Here is a 13,321-nt window from a genome sequence, read left to right as displayed (position 1 = left end):
GGTGTGCACTAGGCCTTAGTGTAGCTCTGTGTGTGACAGAGAGAGACAGGACACAGGAGCTGCAGCTGTTGGGAGCTCTGTTTCTGACTGAAGTGTCTGAAGAGAGCAGAGGAAATATAACTAATTGTCACAGCTTTTTCATATTGTTTTTGCTTTCAGAGTTTGATATGTTTGATATTTGCTTTCTGTAGTCTGATATGCAACTCTGGCTGTGCATTGAAGCAGACACCCCTTCTGCAATTGATTTGTCCCAATATAGCTAAATCCTACCATCAATAAATTACAGCTTTTGCCTCTGATATTTAACATGAAAAGTAGGAAAATGTTTACACAGCTACTTAGACATTATTTGCACACTGTCATTTTAGAACACTTGGGTATCGATAGTATTCCTTTAAGTCTATTAAAGAGACTATATAGTCTAAAACACATCCGCTTGCGGGTGCGGATCCGATTGGGTAATGTATTTCAATGGGCTGGTGCACACCAGAGCGGGAGGCGTTTTGCAGAAACGCATACTCCTGGGTTGCTGCAGATTTTGGATTGCGGATGCGTTTCTGCCTCAATGTTAAGTATAGGAAAAACGCAAACCGCTCTGAAAAACGGCACTTCAGAGCGGTTTGCCAGGCGTTTTTTGTTACAGTAGCTGTTCAGTAACAGTTCCTGTGTCAATTGAAAAAAATTGGTAAATCGATAGTATTCCTATTGGCCTCGGCTTTTTAATTTTTTTTTATTACACTTATGCACTACAGTATAATGACCAGGGCTAGAGTTGAGCTGAAATTTTCGTAATTTCGCATTACTAAAATTACGCATGCGAAATTTGCGATTACGATGCGAAATTACAGTAGTGTAATTGCCATTAAAATCGTAATTGAAAATACCGTAAGCGTAATTTTCAACGCGTAATTTCACGTTTCGTTCATGCCGTAATTTCGCATTAAACGCTACCGTAATTTCGCGTTAAACCGTAACGCTCCGTATAATATAAAAAAGCCGCCGATTTTAAGGGTTAATAGCAAAGCCCCCTTAAATGCTAAGAGCCTCAAATTTGGAGAATATATTAAGGAGATCAGGAGGAATAAGAGGAAAAAAATTTTTTTCAAAAAGACCTTATAGTTTTTGAGAAAATCGATGTTAAAGTTTCAAAGGAAAAATGTAAACATTTAAAAACCCGCCGACTTTAACGGTTAATAGCAAAGCCTGCTTAAAGTTTAGGAACACCAAATTCCCAGGGTATATTAAGGGGATCAGTGGGAATAAGAGGAAAAAACATTTTTTCAAAAAGACCTTATAGTTTTTGAGAAAATCGATTTTTAAGTTTCAAGGGCGAAAATGTCTTTTAAATGCAGAAAATGTCAGTTTTTTTGCACAGGTAACAATAGTGTATTATTTTCATAGATTCCCCCAAGTGGGAAGAGTTTTACTTACTTCGTTCTGAGTGTGGGAAATATAAAAAAAAAACGACGTGGGGTCCCCCCTCCCAGACCTCTTTAACCCCTTGTCCCCCATGCAGGCTGGGATAGCCAGAATGCGGAGCACCGGCCGCGTGGGGCTCCGCACCCTGACTATACCAGCCCGCATGGTCCATGGATTGGGGGGTCTCGGAAGGGGAGGGGCAGCCAAGCTTTCCCCTCCCCCTCCGAGCCCTTGTCCAATCCAAGGACAAGGGGCTCTTCTCCACCTCCGATGGGCGGTGGAGGTGGAGGCCGCGATTTCCTGGGGGGGAGGTTCATGGTGGAATCTGGGAGTCCCCTTTAAAAAGGGGTCCCCCAGATGCCCACCCCCCCCTCCCAGGAGAAATGAGTATAGAGGTAGTTGTACCCCTTACCCATTTCCTTTAAGAGTTAAAAGTAAATAAACACACAAACACTTAGAAAAAGTATTTTAATTGAACAAAAAACATAACCACGAAAAAAGTCCTTTAATATTCTTAATTAACCATTAATACTTACCTGTCCCTTTAAATAAATGATCCCTCGAAATAGCCTCGGAAATGTTCTATCAGTTACAATGTAACAAAGTTATTACAATGTAACAACTTTGTTACATTGTAACTACGCCGCACCCGACGTCACTCGCCACCGCCGCATACGCGTCTGCGCTGCACACATTCCCGACAGAGCTCTGAGCTATATAGCTCAGAGCTCTGAGAAGCATCTTTGTATTTTGGCTCCAAGGAGCCCCATTGGTCTTTAGCAGACCAATGGGGTTCCTTCAAATCAAAAGGAACCCCATTGGTCTGCTAAGGACCAATGGGGCTCCTTGGAGCCCAAATACAAAGATGCTTCTCAGAGCTCTGAGCTATATAGCTCAGAGCTCTGTCGGGTCCGTGCAGGACGCTAAGTCCCCGCAGCTCCCGCTGCCCTCCCCGCCTCTCCCACATCATGTCACCCACATGTCACTCACATGTGGGTGACATGTGGGTGACAGATGTGGGCGGGGTGGACAGCGGGAGCTGCGGGGACTTAGCGTCCTGCACGGACCCGACAGAGCTCTGAGCTATATAGCTCAGAGCTCTGAGAAGCATCTTTGTATTTGGGCTCCAAGGAGCCCCATTGGTCCTTAGCAGACCAATGGGGTTCCTTTTGATTTGAAGGAACCCCATTGGTCTGCTAAGGACCAATGGGGCTCCTTGGAGCCAAAATACAAAGATGCTTCTCAGAGCTCTGAGCTATATAGCTCAGAGCTCTGTCGGGAATGTGTGCAGCGCAGACGCGTATGCGGCGGCGGCGAGTGACGTCAGGTGCGGCGTAGTTACAATGTAACAAAGTTGTTACATTGTAATAACTTTGTTACATTGTAACTGATAGAACATTTCCGAGGCTATTTCGAGGGATCATTTATTTAACCACTTCCCGACCGCCTAACGCACAGAGGCGGCCGGGAAGTGGAGCCCTGAAGGACCGGCTCACCCACAGAGGCGGCGGTCCTTCTAAGGGCATGGGCGGAGCGATCGCGTCATCCGTGACGCGATCCTCCGCCGGCGCCTGTCACCGCTCGCCGCAACATCCTGCCGGCTATACGGAAGCGCCGGCGGGATGTTAACCCCGCGATCGCCGCATACAAAGTGTATAATACACTTTGTAATGTTTACAAAGTGTATTATACAGGCTGCCTCCTGCCCTGGTGGTCCCAGTGTCCGAGGGACCACCAGGGCAGGCTGCAGCCACCCTAGTCTGCACCCAAGCACACTGATTTCTCCCCCCCCTGCCCCAGATCGCCCACAGCACCCATCAGACCCCCCCCTGCCCACCCCCTAGACCCCTGTTTGCACCCAATCACCCCCCTAATCACCCATCAATCACTCCCTGTCACTATCTGTCAACGCTATTTTTTTTTTATCCCCCCCCCCTGCTCCCTGCCCCCTCCTGATCACCCCCCACCCCTCAGATTCTCCCCAGACCCCCCCCCCCCCCAGACCACCCCCCCCCCCTGTTTACTGTATGCATCTATCCCCCTGATCACCTGTCAATCACCTGTCAATCACCCGTCAATCACCCGTCAATCACCCCCTGTCACTGCCACCCATCAATCAGCCCCTAACCTGCCCCTTGCGGGCAATCTGATCACCCCCCCACACCAATAGATCGCCCACAGATCCGACATCAGATCACCTCCCAAATCCATTGTTTACATCTATTCTCTCCTCTAAACACCCACTAATTACCCATTAATCACCCATCAATCACCCCCTATCACCACCTGTCACTTTTACCTATCAGATCAGACCCTAATCTGCCCCTTGCGGGCACCCAATCACCCGCCCACACGCTCAGATTGCCCTCTGACCCCCCCTTATCAATTCACCAGTGCATTAATTACATCTGTTCTTCCCTGTAATAACCCACTGATCACCTGTCAATCACCTGCCAATCACCTATCACCCATCAATCACCCCCTGTCACCCCCTGTCACTGCCACCCATCAATCAGTCCCTAACCTGCCCCTTGCGGGCAATCTGATCACCCACCCACACCATTAGATCGCCCGCAAACCCGCCGTCAGATTACCTCCCAAATGTATCGTTTACATCTGTTATCTTCTCTAAACACCCACTAATTACCCATCAATCACCCATCAATCACCCCCTATCACCACCTGTCACTGTTACCTATCAGATCAGACCCTAATCTGCCCCGTGCGGGCACCCAATCACCCGCCCACACGCTCAGATTGCCCTCAGACCCCCCCCCCCCCTTATCAATTCGCCAGTGCATTAATTACATCTGTCCTTCCCTGTAATAACCCACTGATCACCTGTCAATCACCTGCCAATCACCTATCACCCATCAATCACCCCCTGTCACTGCCACCCAACAATCAGCCCCTAACCTGCCCCTTGCGGGCAATCTGATCACCCACCCACACCAATAGATCGCCCGCAGATCCGACATCAGATCACCACCCAAGCGCAGCGTTTACATCTATTCTCTCCTCTAAACGCCCACTAATTACCCATCAATCACCCATCAATCACTCCCTATCACCACCTGTCACTGTTACCTATCAGACCCTAATCTGCCCCTTGCGGGCACCCAATCACCCGCCTACACGCTCAGATTGCCCTCAGACCCCCCTTTATCAATTCGCCAGTGCAATATTTACATCTGTCCTTCCCTGTAATAACCCACTGATCACCTGTCAATCACCTGCCAATCACCTATCACCCATCAATCACCCCCTGTCACTGCCACCCAACAATCAGCCCCTAACCTGCCCCTTGCGGGCAAACTGATCACCCACCCACACCAATAGATCGCCCGCAGATCCGACATCAGATCACCACCCAAGCGCAGTGTTTCCATCTATTCTCTCCTCTAAACACCCACTAATTACCCATCAATCACCCATCAATCACCCCCTATCACCACCTGTCACTGTTACCCATCAGATCAGACCCTAATCTGCCCCTTGCGGGCACCCAATCGCCCGCCTACACGCTCAGATTGCCCTCAGACCCCCCCTTATCAATTCGCCAGTGCAATATTTACATCTGTTCTCCCCTGTAATAACCCACTGATTACCTGTCAATCACCTATCAATCACCCATCAATCACCCCCTGTCACTGCCACCCATCAATCACCCCCTGTCACTGCCACCCATCAATCACCCGCTGTCACTGCCACCCATCAATCAGCCCCTAACCTGCCCCTTGTGGGCAAACTGATCACCCACCCACACCAATAGATCGCCCGCAGATCCGACATCAGATCACCACCCAAGCGCAGTGTTTCCATCTATTCTATACCCTAAACACCCACTAATTACCCATCAATCACCCCCTGTCACTGCTACCTATCAGATTAGACCCCTATCTGCCCCTAGGGCACTCAATCACCCGCCCACACCCTCAGAATGCCTTTAGACCCCAGCCCTGATCACCTCGCCAGTGCATTGCTTGCATCTATTCCCCCCTCTAATCACACCTTGAGACACCCATCAATCACCCCCTGTCACCCCCTAGCACACCTACCCATCAGATCAGGCCCCAATTTGCCCCGTGTGGGCTCCTGATCACTCGGCCAAACCCTCAGACCCCCTTCCGATCACCTCCCCAGTGCATTGATTGCATCTATTTTCCCCTCTAACCACCCCCTGAGACACCCATCAATCACCTTCTGTCACCCCCCTAGCACTCCTATCCATCAGATCAGGCCCAATACAACCGGTCATCTAAAAGGCCACCCTGCTTATGACCGGTTCCACAAAATTCGCCCCCTCATAGACCACCTGTCATCAAAATTTGCAGATGCTTATACCCCTGAACAGTCATTTTGAGACATTTGGTTTCCAGACTACTCACGGTTTTGGGCCTGTAAAATGCCAGGGCGGTATAGGAACCCCACAAGTGACCCCATTTTAGAAAAAAAGACACCCCAAGGTATTCTGTTAGGTGTATGACGAGTTCATAGAAGATTTTATTTTTTGTCAAAAGTTAGCGGAAATTAATTTTTATTGGTTTTTTTTCACAAAGTGTCATTTTTCACTAACTTGTGACAAAAAATAAAATCTTCTATGAACTCGCCATACACCTAACGGAATACCTTGGGGTGTCTTCTTTCTAAAATGGGGTCACTTGTGGGGTTCCTATACTGCCCTGGCATTTTAGGGGCCCTAAACCGCGAGGAGTAGTCTAGAAAACAAATGCTTCAAAATGACCTGTGATTAGGACGTTGGGCCCCTTAGCGCACCTAGGCTGCAAAAAAGTGTCACACATGTGGTACCGCCGTACTCAGGAAAAGTAGTATAATGTGTTTTGGGGTGTATTTTTACACATACCCATGCTGGGTGGGAGAAATTTCTATGTAAATGGACAATTGTGTGTAAAAAAATCAAACAATTGTCATTTACAGAGATATTTCTCCCACTTAGCATGGGTATGTGTAAAAATACACCCCAAAACGCATTATACTACTTCTCCTGAGTACAGCGGTACCACATGTGTGGCACTTTTTTACACCCTAAGTACGCTAAGGGGCCCAAAGTCCAATGAGTACCTTTAGGATTTCACAGGTCATTTTGCGACATTTGGTTTCAAGACTACTCCTCACGGTTTAGGGCCCCTAAAATGCCAGGGCAGTATAGGAACCCCACAAATGACCCCATTCTAGAAAGAAGACACCCAAAGGTATTCCGTACGGAGTATGGTGAGTTCATAGAAGATTTTATTTTTTGTCACAAGTTAGCGGAAAATGACACTTTGTGAAAAAAAAACTATTAAAATCAATTTCCGCTAACTTGTGACAAAAAAATAAAAACTTCTATGAACTCACCATACTCCTAACGGAATACCTTGGGGTGTCTTCTTTCTAAAATGGGGTCATTAGTGGGGTTCCTATACTGCCCTGGCATTTTAGGGGCCCTAAACCGTGAGGAGTAGTCTTGAAACAAAAATGACCTGTGAAATCCTAAAGGTACTCATTGGACTTTGGGCCCCTTAGTGCAGTTAGGGTGCAAAAAAGTGCCACACATGTGGTATCGCCATACTCGGGAGAAGTAGTACAATGTGTTTTGGGGTGTATTTTTACACATACCCATGCTGGGTGGGAGACATACCTCTGTAAATGACAATCTTTTGATTTTTTTACACACATTTGTCCATTTACAGAGGTATTTCTCCCACCCAGCATGGGTATGTGTAAAAATACACCCCAAAACACATTGTACTACTTCTCCCGAGTATGGCGATACCACATGTGTGGCACTTTTTTGCACCCTAACTGCGCTAAAGGGCCCAAAGTCCAATGAGTACCTTTAGGATTTCACAGGTCATTTTGAGAAATTTCGTTTCAAGACTACTCCTCACGGTTTAGGGCCCCTAAAATGCCAGGGCAGTATAGGAACCCCACAAACGACCCCATTTTAGAAAGAAGACACCCCAAGGTATTCCGTTAGGAGTATGGTGAGTTCATAGAAGATTTTATTTTTTGGCAAAAGTTAGCGGAAATTGATTTTAATTGTGTTTTTTCACAAAGTGTCATTTTCCGCTAACTTTTGACAAAAAATAAAGTCTTCTATGAACTCACCATACTCCTAACGGAATACCTTGGGGTGTCTTCTTTCTAAATGGGGTCATTTGTGGGGTTCCTATACTGCCCTGGCATTTTAGGGGCCCTAAACCGTGAGGAGTAGTCTTGAAACGAAATTTCTCAAAATGACCTGTGAAATCCTAAAGGTACTCATTGGACTTTGGGCCCTTTAGCGCAGTTAGGGTGCAAAAAAGTGCCACACATGTGGTATCGCCGTACTCAGGAGAAGTAGTATAATGTGTTTTGTGGTGTATTTTTACACATACCCATGCTGAGTGGGAGAAATATCTCTGTAAATGGACAATTGTGTGTAAAAAAAATTAACAAATTGTCATTTACAGAGATATTTCTCCCACCCAGCATGGGTATGTGTAAAAATACACCCCAAAACACATTATACTACTTCTCCTGAGTACGGCAATACCACATGTGTGGCACTTTTTTGCAGCCTAACTGCGCTAAGGGGTCCAAAGTCCAATGAGCACCTTTAGGCTTTACAGGGGTGCTTACAATTTAGCACCCCCCAAAATATCAGGACAGTAAACACACCCCACAAATGATCCCATTTTGGAAAGTAGACCCTTCAAGGTATTCAGAGAGGGGCATGGTGAGTCCGTGGCAGATTTCATTTTTTTTTGTCGCAAGTTAGAAGAAATGGAAACTTTTTTTTTTTTTTTTTCTCACAAAGTGTCATTTTCCGCTTACTTGTGACAAAAAATAATATCTTCTATGAACTCACTATGCCTCTCAGTGAATACTTTGGGATGTCTTCTTTCCAAAATGGGGTCATTTGGGGGGTATTTATACTATCCTGGAATTCTAGCCCCTCATGAAACATGACAGGGGGTCAGAAAAGTCAGAGATGCTTGAAAATGGGAAAATTCACTTTTTGCACCATAGTTTGTAAACGCTATAACTATTACCCAAACCAATAAATATACACTGAATGGGTTTTTTTTTAATCAAAAACATGTTTGTCCACATTTTTCGCGCTGCATGTATACAGAAATTTTACTTTATTTGAAAAATGTCAGCACAGAAAGTTAAAAAAATCATTTTTTTGCCAAAATTCATGTCTTTTTTGATGAATATAATAAAAAGTAAAAATCGCAGGAGCAATCAAATAGCACCAAAAGAAAGCTTTATTAGTGACAAGAAAAGGAGCCAAAATTCATTTAGGTGGTAGGTTGTATGAGCGAGCAATAAACCGTGAAAGCTGCAGTGGTCTGAATGGAAAAAAAGTGGCCGGTCCTTAAGGGGTAGAAAGCCCTAGGTCCTCAAGTGGTTAAAGGGACAGGTAAGTATTAATGGTTAATTAAGAATATTAAAGGACTTTTTTCGTGGTTATGTTTTTTGTTCAATTAAAATACTTTTTCTAAGTGTTTGTGTGTTTATTTACTTTTAACTCTTAAAGGAAATGGGTAAGGGGTACAAGTACCTCTATACTCATTTCTCCTGGGAGGGGGGGTGGGCATCTGGGGGACCCCTTTTTAAAGGGGACTCCCAGATTCCACCATGAACCTCCCCCCCAGGAAATCGCGGCCTCCACCTCCACCGCCCATCGGAGGTGGAGAAGAGCCCCTTGTCCTTGGATTGGACAAGGGCTCGGAGGAGGAGGGGAAAGCTTGGCTGCCCCTCCCCTTCCGAGACCCCCCAATCCATGGACCATGCGGGCTGGTATAGTCAGGGTGCGGAGCCCCACGCGGCCGGTGCTCCGCATTCTGGCTATCCCAGCCTGCATGGGGGACAAGGGGTTAAAGAGGTCTGGGAGGGGGGGCCCCACGTCGTTTTTTTTTTATATCTCCCACACTCAGAACGAAGTAAGTAAAACTCTTCCCACTTGGGGGAATCTATGAAATTAATACACTATTGTTACCTGTGCAAAAAAAACTTACATTTTCTGCATTTAAAAGACATTTTCGCCCTTGAAACTTAAAAATCGATTTTCTCAAAAACTATAAGGTCTTTTTGAAAAAAAAAAATTTCCTCTTATTCCCACTGATCCCCTTAATATACCCTGGGAATTTGGTGTTCCTAAACTTTAAGCAGGCTTTGCTATTAACCGTTAAAGTCGGCGGGTTTTTAAATGTTTACATTTTTCCTTTGAAACTTTAACATCGATTTTCTCAAAAACTATAAGGTCTTAAAAAAAAAAATTTCCTCTTATTCCTCCTGATCTCCTTAATATATTCTCCAAATTTGAGGCTCTTAGCATTTAAGGGGGCTTTGCTATTAACCCTTAAAGTCGGCGGCTACCTAACATTGATACATGCGTCAACTTTTCCGCTTCGGGAGCATGACCATACGCATTAATTTCGTAATAGCCGTTGCAATGCGAAAATTACGCTTACGCGAAATTTCGCGAAATCCTTCTTCATTACGATGATGTACTTACGGCCATAAACGTAATTACACTAATTACGCGAAATTTCGCGAAATCGTAATTACTCCATTACGGTCACAAATGTTGCTTATAGCATCTTAGCTTTCTTTATTGCTTTTCAAGCAGAGTTCATACAGAGCACATGATGTTTCAGGCTGATACGTCCTTTCTTAACTGCCCACACAATCTAACCAGAAGTCCTTTGCAATCTACACAATGGGCACCCCTGGTCTATAGTATAAAATGAATATAAAGACAGACATAATTTCTAAGAAACAAAGTATATATGGTCAACATTTTGTGTATAATGCCGGGCATACACGGCTCGTTTTCTGCGCCGGATTCGAACCACTGGCTCCATTCCGGCACGTCCCCGCAGGCGCCGGATCAATTCCCGCTCGTCCCCGCGGGCACTTCCTTATCTGTGCTTCGTTTTTCGTCGGATATTATCAATCGAGCCATCAGCAACTCGATTGATAATAAAAAACTAACAGTGTATGCCCAGCATAATAAATAGGGATGGTCAGAAATGTTGATTTCCGATTCTGCAGAAATGTTGATTTCCGCCAATGCTAATTACCGATTTCCAAGGAGTCTTTTTTGTCATTTTTTGCATTCTCTGATTGACTAAACACTCAGAAGTATTACACCAATCAGAGAATGCAGACTTTTACCGTGGTAGTCGGAATACCACGGATATTTTATGCCAATCACAAGAATCAGGAATACTCGGTAGTATCCAAGTCTTGTGATTGGTCTAAAATTACCGCAGTAATACGACTTTCGGGGCAAAATGCTTCCAAGTTCTGTGATTGGGCCAAAATTACAGAGTTGCGGTAAATCTTATTTCCACTGAAATCCAACTTACGAGTATCAATTAGAATGCTGATTTACGTTCGAAAATGTGGAGATTTCAATTCCGCTGAATCCGAATAAGCATCCCTAAAGCCCCATCTACACCATACAATTTTTTGTCCAATTCGATTTGATTCATTGATTCGATTCGAATCAATCCGACATAACCGATCGGGATTCAATTTAATTGTATCCACTTTGCCATTGCAAAACAATGGCAAATTGAATCGAATCGAATCCCGATCGGACATGTCGGATTGAATCGAATCAATGAATCGAATCAGACAAAAATTTGTATTCGATTCATTGATTCGATTCATTCTGACATGTCTGATCGGGATTCGATTCGATTCAATTTGCCATTGTTTTGCAATGGCAAATTGAACCGAATCGAATCCCGATTGAACATGTCGGATTGAATCGAATCAATGAATCGTATCGAATCGGACAAAAATTTGTATGGTGTAGATGGGGCTTAATAATAAACAAAAAAGCTGTCTCAAAATAATGTTAATAAGTTGCACAGTAGAAAGTAACACCCCCACCTGTTGAAAATCCTCAAAAGCAGAAGTGTGTTTTGTGTTTTAGTTGTAGGTGTATGAGGCACTTACACCATCACAGGTCACAAAAAGTGACATCGAACATCGAATGGAATTTCCACTGTTGTTGGGAAACTTTCAGTTTTTCTTTATATATTGCAAGGAAGAGTGTAAACGGGCCAATACACCTAACGATTTTCCCGCCGATATACAGCAGATTCGATCACACTGTGATCGAATCTGCTGTGAAATCGCTGCACAAACGCTGACAGAACTATAAATTTTGGCCGAAATCAATCGTTCCCGTCGAGCCACTGTGCGGAAGATTTTGTTCGATCTCCGGCGGGTCGGGAATGTGTCGATAGCGGCATTGGAATGCCCGACGACCGACGCTAGCGGCAACACATTACCTACTCAGCCGGCACGAGTCCCCTGGTCTCCGCTGTCTTCTTCTCCGCAAGGCTCCGGGTTTCGGCAGGCTTCACTTCCTGTCCCGGCAGGAAGTTTAAACAGTAGAGCGCCCTCTACTGTTTAAACTTCCCCCGGCAGGAAGTTCAGTGAAGCTGGAGCCGAGCGCGGAGAAGAAGACAGCGGAGACCAGGGGACTTGCGCCGGCCGGATCAGGTAATGTATGCAGGGGGACGGCAGCGGCAGCTTCACAGATGGTGAATCGATTTCATGCTGAAATCGATTCACAATCTGTTTGCAGTAAAGGCAGCCATACGGTCCCTCTCTGATCAGATTCGATCAGAGAGGGATCTATCTGTTGGTCGATCTGATGGCAAATCGACCAGTGTATGGCCACCTTTAGACCAGTCAGTGGGTAAGTGAGAGTGGCCGGACAGTGTCATGGAAACAGTACTCAGAGAGTGCAGACGCAAAGGTTGCAAAGAGATGTGATTAGAAATTCTCAACTATCCACAGACTGAAATGAAAAAATAATTTTTAACAGCATTAAATTGCAAAAAGACTTATGAAACACCCCACTATACATATGTCCATTTTATAGAACAGTGGAAGTTCCTTTTAAATTTTGCTAAAATTATCACTTCTATTTTAGAAATGGATGTTGGCCTTAAGAAGGGAGATAGATCATTTTCACGACAAGAAAGAGACCATCACAGACCTGAGGTAAGTGACATTTGTATACAACATATATGGAAAAAATGATCATAGAGTTGCCTTCTGGGTATCAGAACATTACCAAGCTCATGGCTTAACCTCCTGGGCGATACAATAATATCGCCAGGGGGCTCCGCAGCACTTTTTTTTTCTATAATCATGTAGCTATAGCCGCTGTGCAGCGGCATCCCTCCACCCCTTCCGATCACCTCCGGCGATCAGAGCAAACAGGAAATCCTGTTCAGAACGGGATTTCCTGTTTGGCTTCCCCCGTCGCCATGGCGACGATCAGGATGGCGTCATCCACGTTATGGCATCGGAGGGAGTCCTGATCCACCCCTTAGCGCTGCCTGGCGGTGATTGGCAAGGCTGCGCACAGGGTCTGGGGGGGGCCCTCTAACGCAGCGGGTATCGGCGAATCGGCGCAGAGCGGCGGCGATCGGCGTGTACACGCAGCTAGCAAAGTGCTAGCTGCGTGTAACAAAAAAAAATGCAAAACGGCCCACTAGGGCCTGAGAAATCCTCCGCGGCGGCTTACCCCGAGCTCAGCTCGGGATTATTGCCCAGGAGGTTAAAGCCCATCCAGCTTATTTTTTTCTACAAATAACCCGCCTTCCCTCTTCCACTGGCCTTAAGGTGGCCATACATCTATTGATTTTGCGGCCCGATCAGCCATCCGGTTTGATAATTTTATCAGATCGAATGAAGACCGGTGCCAAAATAAGCATGCCCAATCGACAATCCGACTGAATTTGGGCTGAATGTATCGATTGAGCATGCTGGGAAATCTCGGGCCGACATGGTCAATTGGGAGCGCGGTTGTAGCGGTGTGTAATATCACGATGGAAGCCCCGGCCGCTGTCCCCCGAAATGTAAATATGTCCCTCCC

The 13,321-nt window shown here is 45.6% G+C and overlaps 1 protein-coding gene across 8 annotated transcripts in view; it reads left to right on the top strand.

The window, feature by feature from the left end:
* The window catches only part of SH3BP2 (SH3 domain binding protein 2), a 156,038-nt gene that overhangs the window by 121,501 nt on the left and 21,216 nt on the right, over positions 1 to 13,321 (top strand). For all 8 annotated transcript variants that reach the window (XM_068276555.1, XM_068276546.1, XM_068276524.1 and 5 more), the window contains one exon: positions 12,371 to 12,441. In XM_068276555.1, coding sequence (XP_068132656.1) covers positions 12,371 to 12,441 — 71 coding nt within the window. The remainder of the gene's footprint in view (positions 1 to 12,370; positions 12,442 to 13,321) is intronic.

The sequence above is a fragment of the Hyperolius riggenbachi genome, chromosome 1 (assembly GCF_040937935.1).
Source record: "Hyperolius riggenbachi isolate aHypRig1 chromosome 1, aHypRig1.pri, whole genome shotgun sequence".
Taxonomy (NCBI): Eukaryota; Metazoa; Chordata; class Amphibia; order Anura; family Hyperoliidae; genus Hyperolius; species Hyperolius riggenbachi.
Note: the sequence above shows the minus strand (reverse complement) of the source record. Positions and strands in the feature narration are given on the sequence as shown.